The 21,429-nt window shown below is 44.1% G+C and overlaps 1 protein-coding gene across 2 annotated transcripts in view; it reads left to right on the top strand.

Annotated features, from left to right (window-relative positions):
* P3H1 (prolyl 3-hydroxylase 1) overlaps positions 1–21,429 on the top strand; it is a 55,563-nt gene that overhangs the window by 29,849 nt on the left and 4,285 nt on the right. Inside the window, exons 9-14 of one of the 2 annotated variants that reach the window (XM_068240558.1) lie at positions 587–714; positions 5,912–6,007; positions 6,639–6,789; positions 9,733–9,850; positions 19,024–19,099; positions 20,192–20,332. In XM_068240558.1, the coding sequence (XP_068096659.1) occupies positions 587–714; positions 5,912–6,007; positions 6,639–6,789; positions 9,733–9,850; positions 19,024–19,099; positions 20,192–20,332 (710 nt within the window). The remainder of the gene's footprint in view (positions 1–586; positions 715–5,911; positions 6,008–6,638; positions 6,790–9,732; positions 9,851–19,023; positions 19,100–20,191; positions 20,333–21,429) is intronic. The other variant, XM_068240559.1, reaches the window with a different exon arrangement.

Here is a 21,429-nt window from a genome sequence, read left to right as displayed (position 1 = left end):
CCTCTTGACATCATTCCCATGCCACTCCATCCTTCCTTTGAAACCCCCACATTGAAACATTGTTGCTTTTCTTTTTGAGTATTGTATTTTTTGGACTATAAGACTCACTTTTTCTCCTCCAAAAGTGATGAAAAAAGTCACTGGGTCTTTTATAGTCCAAATGCAGGGAGTTGCTGACTTGTGAACACTTGCCATTAGAATCTCCAACCCGCCGCAATGTTGGGGACTCCCTGAACTGTGCCCATGCAGAGGAGGACACATGGGGACAAACAGAGGACACGGGAACACAAAGGGGCATAGAGGAGGACACGGGAGAACACAAAGGGGCCTTTGAGGAGGACAGAGGTAGACACAAGGTGGGACAAAGGGAGACACAAGAGGTACTCGGGGCATAATCCACAAGATGCTCCTTCACCATGGAGGCACCAGGTTTAGTATATATATTTTCCCTGGTTTTCGTCCTCTAAACCTAGGTGCGTCTTATGGTCAGGAGCGTCTTATAGTCCGAAAAATACGGTGTATATATAAAATATATATATGCACTTGTGTTGTTAGAAGTGGTTTTAATAATTTGTTCCTCCCACAGGTGGTCCAGTGTTGTTTGACGAGGTCAGTGTAGTGATGAACTCCCAAACACTAAATGGATCTCAGAGGGTGGTAACCGATGGAGTTATCTCTGATGATGAATGTCGGGAACTTTTACGTCTTACCAATGTAAGTGCAGATTTCTACACTAAGCTGCTGAACTGGTTTATAAAGGTTTTGTTCTCAGACGACCTGGAAGTATGGTAGACTTGTCATAGAGTCTACCTGGTGTTCTCCTGCCAATAATTTCTTCCCCTCCTTTAATAACAAATCTCTCCATTTCTAATAATCGTAGACCTTTGTAAGTCACTGCCTTTGTTCATACAGCAAGTGATATACAGCAGGAACCTTTCCTCTTGATGACAGCACTAGGGGATCAGTTTTAGTGGTGCACCGAAAGGAAACTTATTACTGGGAGGATTAATGTGTTAGAGCACTGCAATGATACCATACAGATGAGGCTAATTCATACTGTTTGAGAGGCTACAGCCAGGGGCGTAGCAATAGGGGTTGCAGAGGTAGCGACCGCATCGGGGCCCTTTAGGCCAGAGGGGCCCCATGGGGCCTTTCCTAAACCAAACTATATGCTGTTTATTGGTCCTGTGGTGGTAATAATCACTTCTATAGATGCTTTGAATGGTAGTAATCATTAACAATCTGTTCCCCATTCCCTACTTGCACCTCTAATACTGTAGATGACCATGGCAGGTTTCGTTGCGCCGTATCAAGCGCTACATATAGAGTGAATGGGGGGCCCAATGTTAAACTCGCACCGGGGCCCATAGCTCCATAGCTACGCCACTGGCTACAGCTGTGCTTCTGTTATCACTGGAGTCAATATGGTTGCAGGTATAAATACTATTTAAATTAATAGGGTTCAAGGGTGCTTGTTGTACTTCCTCTATTTTTATTGGGAAAAAAAACACACACATCTCCTCAGAGACAAACTTTAACTCTTCCACAGGGTTACTAACCGTGAAATGCCAAAGCATGTGTTCAGAATTTCTTTGATTCAGGTGTATAGGGAGAATTGCAGTGCTTCGTGGTTTGTTCACCTGCTACTTATGCAGGAAGAGGAGAGTTGCTGAGCAGTATGTCCTTTAGAAAGTTGTATTGATTTTATGGCTTAAAAATGTTTCTGTGCAGTTTTAAAGTGAGCCTTTTTTCATATTGCATTAAGTTTATGAACGAAGTACATGTCTGTGCTACATATTCTGTATCTGAAGCACCTGCAAGGAATCTCCTACAGAGAATTTTAAAGATTTTTTTCTTGAAATTTGTGCCAATAAAGTTTTTGATATTTTTGTATTTTGGAAATCCTGTATGAATTCTTTCAAAATCCTTTCTATTTACTTCAAATTTGTGGAGGGGTGAAGTGGATGACCCCAAAAAGGACTATTGGTTTTTTTTCTCTTTTTCCCTTTGTAAAGAGTACATTACTCCCAATTATACTCAAACCAGTTTTAAAGTGAAGCAGAGACGAAGCACCCTCATGTATTTTACCATATATATAAGTGGGAACATTATAGAAAACGCCTACCCTGCTCTCTTTCATTCTTCACTGCTCCTCCTGCTTGTTACTAGCCCTGTGTGATGATTTGCTCAGCTGCCTGTGCAGGCAGGCAGCTTTTTGACCATTGTGTAGGTTTGCATGCTGCAGGACTCTGGAAAGAAGAGCTTCTGTCAGTTTTGCAGCTTGTGCTTGCTGAGGAATTTGCATACGTTGTCGTGCAAATTGCCTGGCCACATTCATTGGCGGCGTGTACTGTAAGTACTATGTGTGTCCCACAATGCTTTGCTGTTCATAAGGAGTCTTCCTGTGAAACACTCTGGAGAGTGTCAGCCATGCTCTTGGTTTGAAGATCAGCTTAGAGTAATTCCTGGAAACTGTGCTAGGCAGATTCCATAGTGCAGTTAGGATTGTTTATCTGTTTGTTTGTTCTCTTGCTGTTGTCCTGTCCCAGCGGTGGTCGACAGGAAATGGTTCTGATCTCTGTTCTTGGAGTATAGCTGGTGCAGCGGTTGCTACCAGCTATCTCTTCTGTTCTGTCTCCTGGGATCGCGCTAGCCACTTTTCGCTAGTGCTGTGGATCCTTCTGTTCTGTCTCCTGGGATCGCGCTAGCCACTTTCCGCCAGTGCTGTGGATCCTTCTGTTCTGCTACTCTGTACCTGGATCACGCTAGCCACTTTTCGCTAGTGCTGTGGATCCTATCTCTCGCTTGTCCCTGTTTTCGTGTGTCTGTCTTGTCTGCTACGACCGCTTGCTGGAGGCTCGGTGAGGTAACCGTTAAAGAGAACCTGACGTGGGTTTGAAGAATAATATCTGCATACAGAGGCTGGATCTGCCTATACAGCCCAGCCTCTGTTGCTATCGCAAACCCCCCTAAGGTCCCCCTGCACTCTGCAATCCCTCATAAATCACAGCCACGCTGCTGACAAACAGCTTGTCAGAGCTGGCTGTGTTTATCTCTATAGTGTCAGTCTGCTGCTCTCCCCGCCTCCTGCAGAACTCCAGTCCCCGCCTGCATCCCTTCCCTCCCTGCTGATTGGAGGGAAGGGATGGGGGCAGGGACCGGAGCTATGCAGGAGGCGGGGGGAGCAGCTGAGACTGACACTACAGATGTAAACACAGCCTCACAGCATGGCTGTGATTTATGAGGGATTGCAGAGTGCAAGGGGACCTTAGTGGGGTTTGGGATAGCAACAGAGGCTGGGCTGTATAGGCAGATCCAGCCTCTGTATGCAGAGAACATTCTTTAAACACACCTCGGGTTCTCTTTAAGCAAGCGTTCACGTCCTCTAACCATCGACAGACAAACATGGAACAGTTAGGCGTGCTTGTCTCTATTGTGCTTATCACGTGGAGACCGCGCATAACCGCGTGCACTGTTGCGAATGAGTGCGGTGTTCGCGGTTAGCTAGCGTTTGTTATTTTCCGCATCTTCTCATTGTATTATTTGCTGTGCCTTTGCTACCCTCGTATTCTGTTCTGATCTGCCTTGTGTCACGTCTGGTGATCGCACCTCTCGCGATCGCGTTCCTATTTCATATCTGCTGTTGTGTGTGTGTGCGGTCGCGCGGTGGCGACTGGATTGGCGCACACACATACAACCTGTCCATTTGCTCGTTCTCATTCGCAATCGCCTCTCTTGCGATTGCGTTCTGCGCTTCGTACAATTCCTGTCTGGCATTTGTGGAGGTACAGAGGATTGGTTCCTCTGCACTCCCCAGCGCCATCTGCCGACAGGAATTTCCCTCTACAGGTGCGCCTGCAATTACACGCTTGTGGAGGATTTCCGCCGTGTCAGCGCACGCGTTGTGCGCTGATCACGGAGAAAGTTCCACAATCGTTACACCCTGATAAAAATCCCCTACTGAGCATTTAGTCTGGCTTTGCTCAGGAATCATTATAGCTGAGTCTTTCTTCTCTGATGTCTTGTCAAGCCCAAGTCTGCCCCCCTTCTGGCTCTGCTATAATGACTCTGCTATAATGATTCCTGAGCAAAGCCAGACTGAATGCTCAGTCGTGAATTTTATCAGGGCTGATAACAAGCAGACTGTGCAGTGAAGAATGAAACAGAGAGCAGGGTAGGTGTTTTCTCTAATGTGCCCACTGATATATATGGTAAAATACATGAGGGTGCTTTGTCTCTGGTTCACTTTAAAGAGACTCTGTAACATGAAAAACATCCCCTGGGGGGTACTCACCTCGGGTGGGGGAAGCCTCGGGATCCTAATGAGGCTTCCCACGCCGTCCTCTGTCCCACGGGGGTCTCGCCGCAGCCCTCCGAACAGCCGGCGACTGTGCCGACTGTCAGTTCAATATTTACCTTTGCTGGCTCCAGCGGGGGCGCTGTGGCGACTTTCGGCACGGAAATAGACGGAAATACCCGATCTCCGTCGGGTCCGCTCTACTGCGCAGGCGCCGGAAACTTGCGCCTGCGCAGTAGAGCAGACCCGACGGCGATCGGGTATTTCCGCCTACTTCGGCGCCGACAGCCATCAGAGCGCCTGCGCAGGAGCCAGGAAGGTAAATATTGCGTCACCGCTGTACGGAGGGCTACAGCGAGACCCCCGAGGGACGCAGGACGGCGTGGGAAGCCTCATTAGGATCCTGACGCTTCCCCCACCCGAGGTGAGTACCCCCCAGGGGCCGTTTTGTCGTTACAGTTCCTCTTTAAGCATTTACAGCTAGATGCAAACAAAAATGGAAAGATCGTCTTTAATAACCTTACAAAATGACTCTTATAGCCCCCCTGATGCATGGACATAGATTTATTTTTTTTATTTAACAGTTTGAATTCTTCTCATAAGAATGCTGGTTTTCTCAGTAGACTAAGTAATATATTTAGGAGTGCATATAACTTTTTGTTCCACTGGTCTAGTCCTTATCTTTATCACCAATTGCCTGCTGAAGCCTTGGCCTCCCTTTTCCTAGTCCCATGTTCTGTGTAGAGGTACACCTTAACCTTTTTTGGACAATGTAGTGACCATTTCATGGCTTTTTATTAGTGTTTAGTGTTATTGGAGCAGTACCTGGCCTGTATCCTCTTTCTCTATTAGAGATACCCAGAGCTAATGGTGGCAGTTTTGTCAGACAATGTAATGTTTGCCCCTCCCTCTGGCTAAGCATCATAATGTTGTACAGCTGAACACCCCCACCACTGATAGCCTCCTGTTGCCGCCTCCTGCTAGACTGGTTCAGGTCATGTGACCAAATAAATAAGTGCTCTTTCATACTAGGAAACGCATGCACAAACCCGATTTCGTGCACGCGTTATGACATATGGCGTGATGTTGGGAAGTTGTGGTTCGAAGCTGATCAGCGGCGCTAGTTCTAATTTACGTGATAGGAAAATGCCGGCGCTGGTCGATTAAAAGCTCCCAGATGCATTACAACGTAACTGTTCAATGTGAAAGTTAACATGAAATTCAAATAGATTTTCATGTTACCTTTCCAATGGCATCCTATGAGTAATCCGTCAAAAAGCATGGAGCAGCTCCTGGTGTGAAAGAGCCCTTAGTCTATGGAGTTTGCACTTGCAATGAAAAATGTAACCTTTGTGCACTGCTTGCCCTCTATCTGATGATATATTTAGACCTGTGCCTAGAGCTGGGCTTTGAGTGAAATTAATACCGCAGGTAACTCATACTGAGCATTAACATTATCCTTAAATTATAGGGTGCAAACATACTGCATAGTGCCAAACATTACAATACGTTTTTCAAGCTAATTTTTATATCTCTATATAATAATGTCTCATGCTAGATAGTTTCTCTTTCAAGGCAGTGTACTTATTTGTTATGATGTGAATATGATCCTAGGCTGCAGCTTCGGCAGGGGATGGCTATCGGGGTACAACCTCCCCTCACACCCCCAATGAGAAGTTTTATGGGGTCACTGTGTACAAAGCTCTGAAGGTAAGTTTCTGCATCCAAATATACTTCCATTACCTGAATATAATTAAAGATATCTAATTAAGACAAATAACAGCCCCTGTAGATAATATATTCTGATTTACGTCCCTGACTTTCCTTTGCTGCATAGTGGTTTTAGGTGTGTGACTCTGAAAGTTAGACAGGAAGGCAGCTCTGCATCTGTCATTACATGTTTACTTTTCATGAGAAAATGCCTTCCATAGTCACCCATTTGGTCTACAGCTTCCTTGTGACCTTCTTATTCTCCTAAGTTGGGAGCTTCATGGCTTCTCATGCCTGCTTTCCAGTGGTGTCATCCCTGTCCAGGAGACATGCCTCTCTCCCATGTAGAGCAACAAGAGAATGAGGGGTTGGCCAACACTCCGACCTACCTACTTCCCCTATCAACCTCCACAGGTATTTACTAAGTAGTCTGCTAGGGACAGGAATGTATTGTGTTTAGGGACAGGAAGCCAAAGAAGATGGCCCTGGAAATAAATTTCTGGCCATCAAGTTGAGGCATTTTGGCTTTCTTTGTTTTAAGGCTTAATACAGTCTTTGTGAAGGTGTTGAAAGTGTGGCCTTAGAAAACTGTTTGATGAATGTTTGCCCTCTTCACTGTTCTTGCTTTCAGTTGGGGCAGGAAGGGAAGGTGCCCTTGAAGAGCGCACACCTCTACTACAATGTTACAGACAAAGTGAGACGATTGGTGGAGTCTTACTTCCGGCTGGAACGCCCCCTCTATTTCTCCTACTCTCACCTAGTGTGCCGAACAGCCATTGAAGGTACGGTCACTGACTATAGCCAGGTCTAATTTGCTGCTAGTTTAAATGTTGTTGTTGTTTTTTTTTTTTTTTAATATTAATAGACCTTGTGTGTTTGTTACCGTAAGGTGTACTAGCTGCAGACCTAACCACTTTATCCCCAGAGCCATTCTACTCTGAAATTCATAAAACAGTGACTTATAAAATTAATTGTGATAAATGAATAGTGGGAATTCAGAATCTTACACATTTAAATTCATGACAGTCTTAGTACATTTTGAACCATAAAATAAATATAAGGACTACTTTGTGCCTTTTTTTTTTTTCTTAGATGTTGAAGTTCATCAGAACTCACTGCCCTTTTAAATCAATGTTCATCCAGGGCTGTTTACACGTTTTGTGTTTTTTCCATTCAAAGGAAAAAAATCATGGCGCTGTTGGCTTTTGTCACACGCTCTAAGTTCAGGGGCAGTGCTAGATTCTAACCAGGATGTATCGCCTGCACGCATTATTCTGCACCGAATCCAGCTCTGTTTCAATGGGCTTGATTCACTATGCGGTGCTAACCTACTTAGCACGTCTAAAGTCTTTAGGCGCGCTAACCAGGGTGCTAAGTAGGTTAGCACTGGTTTTCTCAATCAGATCACGCGCTAAGTACCGCGCGCAAAGTCCTATGAGCGCGCTAAGTCCTATAGGCTTTAATGGGCACTCCGCGCGGAGCGCTCTGTGCAGTGCGCGCGTAAAGTTTTACGCGCATAAAGTTTTGCGGGGGAAAAACTCGTTTAGACGTGCTAAGGGGGTTTTCACAGGCGTGCTAACAGTTAGCACCGCTTTGTGAATCAGGCCCAATGTGGCATTCCTGCTTGCTTGTGCCTGTAGTTTCGCTCAGCCAGTCTTTTCAGGGGCTGAAGGCTTTGCACATTAAGTAGAATTATTGAACACAAGCCTATTCAAGCTGATCTTTTACAAAATGTTTCTGTGAAGTGCAGTAAAATTGATATATGTGCAAATAAATACAACATAATCTTTAATTCCTGCTAAATAGATGAGCTTTATTGCTTCTGATGCATACCTGAACTAAAGAAAAAAAGTGGCTGCGTAGTGTCATGAACGTGGAAGGGCGCACCTCTTCTTGTGCCCTTCTCTGTCCCACCAGGATCCAGTTAGTGTGGTTTTCATTATTCAGCTGCTGTCTCTTCAGCGAGTGCTCACAGGTGTGTGCAAGCTTTCTTCCACTGGGCATGCTCAAGGTCACAAACCACACATGCCCAGTAAACGTGACTGAGTCAATTTGCACTGGGCATGCCCAAGTTCATAAATTTTGCATGCCAAGTGACTGGAAGTGTACAAGCTCTTCCTTTTAGTAAACATACATGACTGGTGTACTTGCTCAGGTCAAATATGCTCTTTCGTGGCCATGGGCTATACTGGAGGAATTACTGCAAGTCATATCATACTTTCACAGAGTTCTCTGACTTCATGCTATAAGGTATACCAACATAGTCCAAGGCTTATACTGGAAACATTTTTTTTTAGATTCTGGTTTGTTCTGAGTGGAAAGTAATTGTCCCATTTATATCTTCATGCCACTGATATGTTGAGTAAAGAAAGTGTGAAGCGACTGCTTATTCTACAAAAATATTCTAAAATTGGCTAACCACATCTGTTGGTACACCTACAAAAAATCATACATAATTGGACCAGAGTGATTTTTGTAAACTATCTTTTCTTAAATTATTATCACATATCTCCATTTGTGCACATAGCCATTCATCCTATTTCAATGAGGAAAAATACAGCAGTTTGGTATCATTTTGAATATAGACCACAGAATACAAAGGGGAGTGTTCCAGAGGAGATCAGAAAGAAAACTATAGACAAGCATGTTAAAGGCAAAGGCCATAAAACCATCTTTAAAGGGAAGGTTCAGGGACTGTTTAAAAAAAATAAAAATCCGCATCCACTTACCTGGGGCTTCCTCCAGCCCGTGGCAGGCAGGAGGTGCCCTCGGCGCCGCTCCGCAGGCTGCCGGTGGCCGACCCGACCTGGCCAGGCCGGCGGCCAGGTCGGGCTCCTTCCGCGTTCCAAAATGCGCCTCACGGCGGCGCGCTGACGTCATCGGACGTCCTCCGGGCTTTACTGCGCAGGCTCAGAACTACTGAGCCTGCGCAGTAAAGCCCGGAGGACGTCCGATGACGTCAGCGCGCCGCCGTGAGGCGCATTTTGGAACGTGGAAGGAGCCTGACCTGGCCGCCGGCCTGGCCAGGTCGGGGAGACCACCGGCAGCCTGCGGAGCGGCGCCGAGGGCACCTCCTGCCTGCCACGGGCTGGAGGAAGCCCCAGGTAAGTGGATGCGGATTTTTATTTTTTTTAAACAGTCCCTGAACCTTCCCTTTAAGCAACCTGACATTGATGAATTTGATTATAGCAGCATGAACATGACTGGGTCCATGTCATTTTTCTCTGAGAGCTGTCAGCACTTTTGTTAGGGGCAATGGCCTTTACAGTGATTTCTCTCTTTTGCTATCATCCGTTGCCATGTATTCAGAGCCTCTCACCCTCCCTCCTGTCGTGTAGTAATTTTGTAGAGGGAAGTTGCCAGGTTGTTACTGTCCCTCTAGTATCTGGTTATTGAATTGAAATAGCCTGGAGAAGAAGGGGGCATGCTGTGGTAAGTTGGGCTTCTTAAGATTGGAACAGGAAGTCTGGCTGTCTGCAGTCTGGGGTTGGTCACATGATCCATGTATTTTCAACACAAAAATAGCGTACTGAAAAATGTATTTTACATATACTGTATATGTACTCTTCATGGGCACATTTTTTTTCTTTTATTCACTATTTTTTTTTTATATACACTTTCTAGCTCTAAAATACCGTCTGACAGGAATTGTTCATTGTATTTTGTTAAGAGCTGCGGAAAGTGATAAAGAAACACATAATAATATACTGATACTTATTTTGCAGACAAACAAACAGAAAGGAATGACCTCAGTCATCCAGTTCATGTTGATAACTGCATTTTAAATGCCGAAGCAATGATGTGTATAAAGGAGCACCCTGCCTATACCTTCCGGGATTACAGGTAAACTGCATTAGTATTCACTTTCATGCCCTATTCACATGGCTCTGCATTTAAAGCTTTCTCTGAGGAAAAGAAAGACAGTCCCCTCAAGTTAGCTGTAGGTTTGCAAGAACTAGCAAACCTATTTTTGTTTTTGAGGTACGGACACAAGGAGAGCTGCCAAGTAGAGATTGTCACTAAGATGCTGATAATTTCGCATGTGCAAATTCTGTTATTCTATGTATATTTTTTGTAGCTTGGAATTGGACCAAAATCCCAATTGAAAGATGCATTAATATTATATAAAATCTACATTAACTCAAAATGTTTAGCATCTCAACTGCCCAGACATATCAGTTTATTATTCATGACCTCAGTAAGAGGCCATTGAGCCAATAGCTCAGGCACACATCAGTCGGCACAAATGAAAATTATATTGTTTGGTTAGTGCTTACATTTGTGCCCATTTATGCTGCAAAAATTAAAGAAGAAAAGTTATGAGCTCAGGTCTTTTTCTTTCACTTCACCCTCTGAGCCCCACGTGTGCTGGCTTTCAGCACTTAGCCCAGCCCCCTTGCAGGCGAGTGCTGTGACACTTCTGTGGTGCTCTCTGTCTCTGATACAAAGAGTGCCATGGCACTTGTCTGTAGGGGGGCGGGGTTAAGCACCAGAACTGGCGCACACGTTTCTTGGATGGTAAGTTGAAGGATAAAGACCCAGAGAGTTATTATAACTCTTTATTACAAGTGGATCCAGCCCCATACGACGCACAATCATGAAACCAGTATTGTTGGATAGTACTGCATCTGTGGCCATTTGTGCTGCAAATTCCTTGTTCTATATTTCCCAGGGTCGTCTCCAGGACAGCAACCCAGATGAGAGATTACCCTTCCACCTACTATTGGACAGGAAGAGGTTAATCCATGGAACCAGGCAGGGTGTATATATATATCTGCCCCTACCAGACATACCTCAGTTTTATTCCTGTCCACGGACGGAGGAGGTCATGGATTTTCTGAGGGCTGACGCCAGATGGTGGGGTCCTGGAGCGGGGGTCTTCCGTGCATGCTGGCCAGAGCGGATCAGCTAGGGAGAGCGGCCGTCTCCCTGTCGTTACAGTTTGTGAAATGTCCAGCCGCTTTGAACGCGTAGACGCGCGGGCAGGGCGGCTGTGATTGGCTGGGAGAGTCAGATGACTCCATGATGTCGGCAGGTCCTGGAGGGGAAGATTGACCAGGGAATGCGCTGTGATTCGCGGCGGCGGCAGGGGGCGGCAGCGTGGTGGCAGGACACGCCCCCTAGTCTTGCCGGAAGCCGGGTTAGCGTGGCCACGAGGGGAGGAGGAATTAACCCCTTCAGCGCCGGAGGCTTCAGAGTGGGATGCGCAATGATGTTCCAGGAACCCTAAGGTTGGTTATGGTTGCTGGGAGGGAATTTTTGGATGCGCACATACCAGTTCCTTTTAAAGCGTCTTCCTCTGCTGGATCATTTTGTGGTAAGCCAGCATGGAGACATCTGAAAGCACACCGGACGCTGGGGCAGTGGTATGTGCTGTGATTTATGACTGCACATGTGTGTGTGTATATGTATGTATGTATGTATGTATGTATGTATGTATATATATATATATATATATATATATATATATATATATATATATATATATATATATATATATATATATATATATATATATATATATATATATGTATATGTATATGTATATGTATATATATATATATATATATATATATATATATATATATGTATATGTATATGTATATGTATATATATATATATATATGTATATATATATATATATATGTATATGTATATGTATATATATATATATATATATATATATATATATATGTGATTATATATGTAGTTTCTGTGAACAGGTTGGGCTCATTGGTTCTTTTTCTCCCATTACTTTTTCAGCCAAAAATTGACAAGGCTGCCAGGGGGAAGGAACCCAAAAAGGGTAGCCAGAGTCAGGCTCGCCCCTCCGGCGATTCAGCTGCTACCCCTATGACATCTGTAGCTGTTGCAATGCCAGAGCAAAAAAGAGATAAGAAGAAATGTGTTTTATGTGCTGCTAAAATACCTCAAGCTTCTAGTAAGCCTCTATGTCAATCCTGTGTCCAGGAGATGATTAAGGAGGAATCCCCTTCTATATTTAAGGATCTTATGGGCTGGATGAAGTCGGAAGTAGCATCAACCTTACAGGCGTTTAAAGAGACTCCAGTTTGTCCCTCTACTTCCGCTACTACCAGTACTTCTCCTGCCTCTAATCCTGTTCAAAATTCCCCTAATAGGATATCAGGATCCACGCCAGTCACAGTGTCCCCGAGGGTATCTGCTCAGCCACTACAGATGCTACAGCCAGTTAGAAGGAGGCATCATGCTGAGAACTCTGAGATAGAACTTTCAGAGGGGGAGATCTCTTCCTTAGAGGAAATGTCTGATTCTGATGAGGAGGAGGAAAGACCTATGGTGGGGATTAAAGTGCAAAGATTTGCCTTCGCCACTGAGAATATGGATAGTTTGTTATGTGCTATGTATGCGACTATGGACATTAAGAAGGAGGAGCGTAATCTGTCCACATTGGATAAGATGTACCAAAGTTTAGCAGAAGGCAAGAAAAGTTTCATTCCTGTTCATAACTCCCTAAAAGAAATGATTAAAAAAGAATGGGAATTTCCAGAGAAAAGAGCCTTCTGGCCCAGATCTATGGGTAGAAGATATCCCTTTAGACCAGAAGACCAGAAGTATTGGGGCCCGGTCCCAAAAGTAGATCCTGCCCTGTCTAGAGTTTCTCGAAGATCAGCTTTGCAGTTTGAGGACTTTGGTGTATTGAAAGATCCACTGGATAAGAAGGTTGATAATCTTCTAAGGAGAGCGTGGGAGTCGGCCACCCTTAATTTCTTACCGGGCATTGCAGCCACAGCTTTTTCTAGGTCACTTAAAGTTTGGTTGTCGCAGTTAGAAATGCATATTGCAGGAGGTTCTTCCAGAGAAGTTATCTTGAAATCTTTGCCTAATATATTTCATGCTGTAAATTATCTCTGTGACGCTGCAGATGACTCAGTTCGGTTAACAGCAAGAACAGCAGCCTTAGCAAACTCTGCACGGAGAGGAATATGGGTCAGAACATGGAATGGAGATACATCATCTAAGGTGAAGTTGTGTGGAGTACCTTGTGAAGGCGCTTTGTTGTTTGGCACCAAGCTAGATGAGACATTGGATAGAACAGCAGACAACAAGAAGAACTTCCCGGAAAGAAAGAAAGTGTTTAGGTTTAAACGGTCCTTTCGCTCATCAGGAGGTCAAGATCCAAACTACAGGTCCAATAGGAGGCAGTGGAGACCACAAAAGGATCAGAAAGGGAAGCCCTCCACCCCCTTCATGCATAATCCCTCTAATCAACCAAAGAAGCAATGACGCCAGGATACCAGTAGGGGGAAGACTGGCACACTTCTTCGAGAACTGGGAGTCCCTATTCCAGAACGAATGGTTGCTGAAGATCATTTTGGAAGGTTACAGGCTAGAATTTACAGAAGTCCCCCCAACCAGATTCTTTCTGACATCACTTCCCCTATCTCAAGCAATGTCCTCAGCTCTACAGGTGGCTGTGTCAGATCTGTTGGAGAAAAGAGTCATAAGGCAAGTTCCTCGATGCCAAGAAGGGAGAGGATTCTACTTGCCAATCTTTCTAGTACAAAAACAAGGAGGCGATTACAGGCTTATTCTCAACCTGAAGCTTCTCAACAAATCCATCAAATACGGGAAGTTCAAGATGGACAACATCCGCTCAGTGCTGAGCCTACTACAAAAGGATGCATTTATGATGTCTCTGGACCTCCAAGACGCTTACTTACATCTACCGATCCATCTGGACTCACAGGCGTACCTGAGGTTTGCGGTCCGTCATCACGAAGAGGAAGTTTCTACCATCTCCATAAGGGGCGCTATGTCCTTACTAGGACTTATGACATCCTCATTCCCGGCTGTCCAGTGGGGCCAACTGCATTCCAGACAGCTCCAACTGTGGATTTTGCAGGTTTGGAACAGGGGAGTCAGAAATCTGGACAAAAAGGTGTTCATCCCCTATTACATAAAAACCTTGCTTCAGTGGTGGTCGGAACCAAGTCAGCTCACAGTGGGTTGCCTGTGGGACTTTCCAACCCAGAGGATCATCACTACAGACGCCAGCAGTTGGGGGTGGGGTGCTCATATGGACAGTTCACCAATCCAGGGGACCTGGGACAGTTCCTTGAGGCTAGCACACTCCAACATCAGGGAGCTGGAGGCAGTGAGACAAGCTTTGTTGCATTTTCAGGATCAGATAAGATTTCAGCATGTAACCATCAGGTCAGACAACAGCACAGTTGTAGCTTACCTAAATCATCAAGGGGGAACAAGGAGCAGGACCATCATGATGAGAGCAGAGAGGATCCTCTTATGGGCGGAAAAGAATTTAGCTTCGTTAAAAGCAGTACATCTCAGGGGTATGTTGAATCAAGTAGCAGACTTTCTCAGCAGGTCAGAACTGAATCAGGACAGTTGGTCCCTGAATCAGGAAGTCTTTCTAGAAATAGTGTCCGACTGGGGAATGCCGACCATAGATCTTTTTGCAAGCAAGCAGAATGCCAAGTGTCAGATGTTTTGTTCCCTGTGCCCGAGCGACAAGCCCTGGGCAGTGGACGCTTTCTCACTCAGATGGAACTTCCCTCTTCTATATGTGTTCCCTCCTTTCAATCTGATTTCCAGGACTCTCAACAAGATCAACCGGGATGGTTCGGTGGCAATAATGATCGTTCCTTTTTGGCCAAAGAGATCGTGGTTTTCACTGCTGAGGAAGCTAGCTGTAGCGGAGCCAATACTGCTGCCAGATCGCCAGGACTTGCTGACGCAAGGTCCAGTCTGCCACCCTCAGGTAAAGATGTTGCATCTATCAGCCTGGATGCTGAGAGCGAACTCCTGAGAGGTAAGGGATTTTCTAAAGACCTGACAGAGACTTTGTTACTGAGCAGGAAAATGGTTACGAGAAAGATATATCTCAAGGCTTGGCGTGTTTATAACAATTGGTGTATGGAGAATAGTAGGAACAGAGAGGAATCCTACTCTGCTTTGGAGTTTCTGCAGTCTGGCCTGAAAAAAGGACTGAGTGCAAGTACTCTGAAAGTACAAACTGCGGCTCTCAGTGTTTTTTTGCAGAGAAAACTGTCAGAAGATGAGTTTTTCATTCGCTTCTTTAGAGCAGTGAACAGAATTAGGCCAGTGATTAGAAGTCAGGTTCCACCTTGGGACTTAAATCTGGTTCTGCAAGCACTCATGGATGAACCTTTTGAACCATTAGAGGAGATTTCAGAAAAATTATTGACTTTAAAGACTGCCTTCTTGTTGGCCATTTCCTCTGCAAGACGTGTGGGGGAGATACAGGCCTTATCCATTGCTGAACCTTACTGTATCATTTCAGAGGATAGAGTGACTCTTAAGCTTGATGCAGCTTTCTTGCCTAAAGTGTGTTCTCGTTTCCACAGGTCTCAGGAGATATATCTACCATCATTTTGTAATGAGCCATCTAATGATAAAGAGAGACGGTTGCACTGTCTTGATGTTAGACGTTGTGTTATCAAGTACTTGGAGGTTACAAAACCTTGAAGGAAATCTCAGGCATTGTTTGTTCTTTTTTCAGGTATCAATAGAGGTGGTCAGGCCTCTAAGGCTACCATCGCAAGATGGATTAGACAGGCTATCGTTCTAGCTTACCAATCTCAGGGCAAGGAAATACCGAGTATTGTTAGAGCTCACTCGACTCGATCCATTTCCGCCTCTTGGGCGGAGAAGGCTGGAGTATCGATTGATCAAATTTGCAGGGCAGCTACTTGGTCTAATAGGAATACTTTTGTAAAACATTATAAGCTGGATTTAGATTCTAGGAGGGACTTGACCTTTGGAAGGAGAGTTCTTCATGCTGTGGTCCCACCCTAATGCTATGTAATCTTTGATTCTCATCTGGGTTGCTGTCCTGGAGACGACCCTGGGAAAGACACTGAGTTACTTACCGGTAACGTCTTTTCCAGGAGTCGGAAGGACAGCACCCTTACTACCCGCCCTAAGTGGGTTATTTGTATTTGTAAATAAAGTTTGTTGAAGCAGTATTTATGATATCTTTGTTATTTCTGAGGTATGTCTGGTAGGGGCAGATATATATATATACCCTGCCTGGTTCCATGGATTAACCTCTTCCTGTCCAATAGTAGGTGGAAGGGTAATCTCTCATCTGGGTTGCTGTCCTTCCGACTCCTGGAAAAGACGTTACCGGTAAGTAACTCAGTGTCTTTTATAGTTTTTGAGATATTAACATTTTTGTAAAGCTCAAAACTTCTCCCATCCACCGCTTCACACTGTTGTAGGGGGGTGGGCACTGAACTTTTGACCTTTATAAAAACTTTAATATCTCCAGAACTATAAAAGGAAGAACAATGATTTTCGCAACATAAATTTACACTAACGCAAACCTACCCAGCCTTACTGGTTTTATGTCCAGGGACTGAGTGACATGATCAACTGGAAAAAAAAATGATTGCTTTTACTTTGAAAACAAAAGCTGCGTAAATTGTGGGCGCATACATGAGCGGCCGAGTGTGCTACCCAGTGCACTGGAGGTCATTCTAGGGCTTGTTTTTAAAATCCACTCGCTTATAGAATTACTAGTCATTTAGGCCCATCTCAAAATGAAAGACTTAACATGACAGATGCAAGCTGCACATTAAAAAAAAAAATTCTACTTATCTGGGCTTCCTCCAGCCCCTGGCACCCATCCTGTGCCCCCGCTGCAGCTCTGCTTTCACCCTCCGGTGCAGGTGCCGACCTCGCCTGGTCGGCATCTACTGCGTCTGTGCAAGAGCCGCTCTCGGCCGGGCTCACGTGGTCTGGAGTGTTCTGCTTAAGCGTAGAACTGCACCTGAGCAGTACATTCCAGACCACGTGAGTGCAACAGAGAGTGGCTCTCGCTCACACGCAGGAGATGCCGACCTGGTGAGGTTGGCATCTGCACCGGAGTGGACCTTGGGCCACTGGTTGAAAGCGAAGCTGTGGCAAGGGCACAGGACGGCTGCCAGGGGCTGGAGGGAAGCCCCGTGTAAGTAGATCTCGTTTTTTTGTTTTTGTTTTTTTGTGTAATTTGCTCAGACCTTCCCTTTAAACATTGTTACTTCTGTTAACTTTGTTACATGCTGAGCTATTTGACTTTAGCTGCTTTTTACGGTAAGGTTTTATATTAAGCCTAGCCTACCAGGACCTTAAACATTTGATATTACACCTGAAAAGAAGACTTGTTTCTTTATCATTTACAGGAGGCAATGTGAGCACAAAGCTTATGAAAAAAAAAAATCACTTATCTTGTACCCTCTTATCTTTTAGGCCTCTGGAGATTGATAGTTTTATGGTCCTTTTTATGTTTGCTTTGTGAACAGAGTGTAGATTACGTTTATTCCATGTGGTGTTTTTTCTAGCCATTAGGTTTATACACAAGCAGCTACATGCCTGATGTTCTAGCTGCTATGTTAATAACGGTCTAGTATTGAGTACGCTGGAATCTGCACATGCCGCCCTGTCAGGAACTTTACCCAAGGCTTATCTTCTGCCTGAACCAATGACAGCTTGATGAGACTTGCATGTGTTTCACAGGAAATAGGCCTTCTTGAGCTGCAGAAATTGTATTTTAGGATCTCATCCATATTTCAGTCTAGCTCTTGTTCAATCAAATATTTTTTTACAGTCCATTTAAATTTTTTGTGAAGTCATGAATATTTATTAAGCTGCACAGTATACGTAAATGTACAGCATCTATACTTCACTAGCAATTTGGTATCTGTTGAGCAGGGCATAGGTAGGAAAATGGTATGGACAAAAGTGCCAACTTTTTTTTTCTGTATATTGTAGACATCTGTGTCATAGGTGCCAAACAAACTGCAAAATATAATAACCTTCTCCATGTTTCACAGTAGGGAAACTGCGAAAGGTAATAATAATGGTGGCATGATTTTCTAGTAAGCTCAATTCCTAACTGCATGTTGAGGGTCTCTTCTCACACTTGGCTAAGCTCCACAAAATGATCAGGAATGATCATATCGGGTGACCAAAGTGGCAAGTATGATAATTAACTGAGCACTTACATGACCAGAACAGAGAGGTTTTAGCAAGCTTTCAAACTATAATTTGTGGAGTGCAGTAACAAACTGCAGCCAACTAGAATCCTCCTTGTTGGTCTGACTTGTATAGTCTGTAGAATAAGCGTACCCCAAATTGTGGCTCCACTCTTGGAAGTCCTACATAGAGCCTTATAAGGCTGCAGTAAAATGGATCTAGCGTGCGCTAATGGACTAATGGAGCCATATTAATTCTCAACAACAAAGTTAATTTAATTGCAAATAAACAACACAGTATTAATAGGCAAATAAAAACTAATAAATTAGCGGGATCCTGCTTCACTCAAACATGCAACCTTGCTGCAGCACAACCTGGGGCTAATGTCACAAACTGCTAGGAGTATGCAAAATCCCCCTGCTGTTACTGCAATGGCCGTGGATCACAGGTGCTCAGCCCATAAGCACCAGTTAAAAGTGTCTCCATAAACGTTACATTCATATACTACTGATTGGAGGAAAACCTGATTTTATTTATATGAATGTAACATTTATGGAGACTGTCTTTACTCTCTACTAGCAACACTTTTAACTGGTGCTTATGGGCTGAGCGCCTGTGATCCACGGCCATTGCAGTAACAGCAGGGGGGATTTTGCATATTCTTAGCAGTTTGTGTCATTAGCCCCAGGTTGTGCTGCAGCAAGGGTGTGTGTGTTTGAGTGGAGCAGGATTCTGCTATTTTATTATTGAGTTTATTTGCTTATTAATACTGTGATGTTTATTTGCAATTAAATTAACTTTGTTGTTGAGAATTTATATGGCTCTATTAGTCCATTAGCGCACTCTAGATCCATTTTACTGAAATAAATCTATTTGTGGTGTGAGGAATCGCCAAACTAGGGTAGCAGCTTGTTGTTTTACTAATGCTCCTGGCGCAATAGGTTATTTTTATTATTTGCCTTATAAGGCTGCCATAATGAATGAAAAACCCACTTGTGTACCTAATATTGCCTAATATGGTGGATTTCTTCTTTTAGTGCCATTCTGTACTTAAATGGAGACTTTGAAGGTGGAAATTTCTACTTCACTGAGCTAGATGCCAAAACAGTCACTGTAAGTACTCTTAAAGGGGCAACATCATCTTTTTCTATAACTTTCATTGTTTGTCAAGTACTTATTTAGTGCAATGTAGCCATAGATTGTTGGGATGGATGAAATTGGATTACTGGTAGCACTTTTTGACTTAAGCAATATGTGGTTGACTTATTAATGCTGCCGTAATAGTTATTCAATTTTTTTTTATCAGTTTTTGGAGCTTTGGGCACTGAATGGAGTCTGGAGGATTTCTGCAATTAGAGGGGTCATACTTGTACCTTATAGAATAGAATGGTGGGACCTGTCAAAGCTATTTCAGTTTGGTTTACCTAGCATTAGCAAATGTCTGTAAGGTACAAAGGCTTAAAGGACACCTGACTTAGACACAAACCGTGCCAAAAAATATATAAATAGGTTCCTAACCACCTCCTTTCTGTCACTTATTTTCTTCTTTCTCTGGTCCCGTTCCGCTGCGGTTCCCATTGAAAAACAGCTCTTCCATCTTTAATATGGAGCTGACTGTAGACAAAACCTCCGGATCAGCTCCTCTTTTTTTCCTGAATGTTTATTTATGCACAAGCAGAACGCAGTAATAAACATGCAAAGGAAACCGGTGGAAGAACTGCAACTAGCACAGTGAGTGACAAGGAGGCGGGCTAGGGTTGTGTAGGAGGCTGGGACCCGGAGGGGCTAGCCACAGAAGACTGTCTTTCATTTTTTAAGTTTGACTTTCTGAGAAAGTCGCACTTTTTTTTTTTTTCTGTGGCTATTACAGGGACTAGAGGGAGCAGACCATACATTTCATAAGGCACAGAGACGTATGCACTGCTGAGTACACTTTTGCCATACTACATATTTACCTCTTAGTATCAGCAGCCAGTGTACAGATATTTGTGGATAAATAAACCATGTCATTTGTGAAAATGACTAGCCAGATATTCATTACTGAGGTAAAGATCCACACCTTTTTTTACTCTTGTGTTTCCAGTGGTTGTATAACTGATCATGTGACTTTTCTCAGAGCCACAGCAGCTGTTGTCCGGTTTGGCTTAGAAGAACCTATTCATAAATATTATGTGTATGACATGACTGTGTTGTGGTGTTCCTTAGGCTGAAGTGAGACCTCAGTGTGGACGGATGGTGGGCTTTTCCTCTGGATCAGAAAATCCCCATGGAGTAAAAGCGGTCACCAAAGGCCAGAGATGTGCTGTGGCATTATGGTTTACTCTGGACCCCCGACATAATGAGAGGGTGAGTAGCCCTGTGTATGAAGAGAGTTCAGCTATTTCTACATACAATGTAGAATGTATAATATTTCTACATACAATGTTAGATCAAAGCATTTTATCTTGCCACCTATAGGATGATCCAGCCCCTTACTATCTAAGCTAGGTGCTGGTTTGGGAAAGAATGTGCAGGTTGTCATTTCACTGTGATAGTTTCTAGTAAATTATTTTTGCGAAGGTGCAAACTGTACTAGCAGAAAACTGAGCAGATAGATGTCTGATTGAAGTCTGCTCTATACTGCTTCGGCCTTCCACTATACATGCTCCAGTCCTCGTACTTCCTGGTGGGCTCCATACTTACTGCGTGACCCCATCGGTGCACGTGTGCAGTAACAGCGATCCACTAATCAGGAAGTATGGAACCCACCAGGAAGTACGAGGACCAGAGCGTCTATTGCGGCAGGCAGGCAGCCGTGGAGGAGAGGAGGAGCGAGTGTACAATGGCAGAACTGGAGCGAGGGGAAGAGAAGTGCGGGAGCTGGATCAGGTTAGAGCATACACTGAAGTGGTAGTGTAGCTTAGCTTGTGGGGCAACAGGGGTTCGTGCAGTGTAGCTTAGCTGGTGGGGCAGCCGGGGCTAGTGTAGTGTAGAATGTAGTGTTGCTACAGCAGGGGTTAGCATACTGTACTGCAGTATAACTGGTAGGGGCAGAAGGGGTTAGTGTTGTATAGCTTAGATAGAGAAGCTTAGAGACAGAATGGGCTCTATTCACAAAACATCTCATGCATGACTTATCACTTAATTGATAAAAATAACCTTTCAGCACGTTTACAAGCAAAATAATTACTCCAAGGAAGTTGTTCCGGATTAACTCCATTTCAATATTACATTTCTTACTTTAATTATATTATATTTTTGCTCTTTGGGAGCTTAAAATGTAACATAGATAAGGTGAAAACAAGTGAAAAAGCTTTGTGAATCATGCCCAATGGGGGTGGGGGGGTGGGAAGGTCCACAACACGCCTCTGCTCAATAGACGCACCAAGTTGAGGATTTTTTTTCCTCTGATTTTTTTTTTTTTTTCCTCTAAACCTAGGTGTTTCTATAGTTCGAAAAATACT

The sequence above is a fragment of the Hyperolius riggenbachi genome, chromosome 6 (genome assembly GCF_040937935.1).
Source record: "Hyperolius riggenbachi isolate aHypRig1 chromosome 6, aHypRig1.pri, whole genome shotgun sequence".
In the NCBI taxonomy this organism is placed as follows: domain Eukaryota; kingdom Metazoa; phylum Chordata; class Amphibia; order Anura; family Hyperoliidae; genus Hyperolius; species Hyperolius riggenbachi.
Note: the sequence above shows the minus strand (reverse complement) of the source record. Positions and strands in the feature narration are given on the sequence as shown.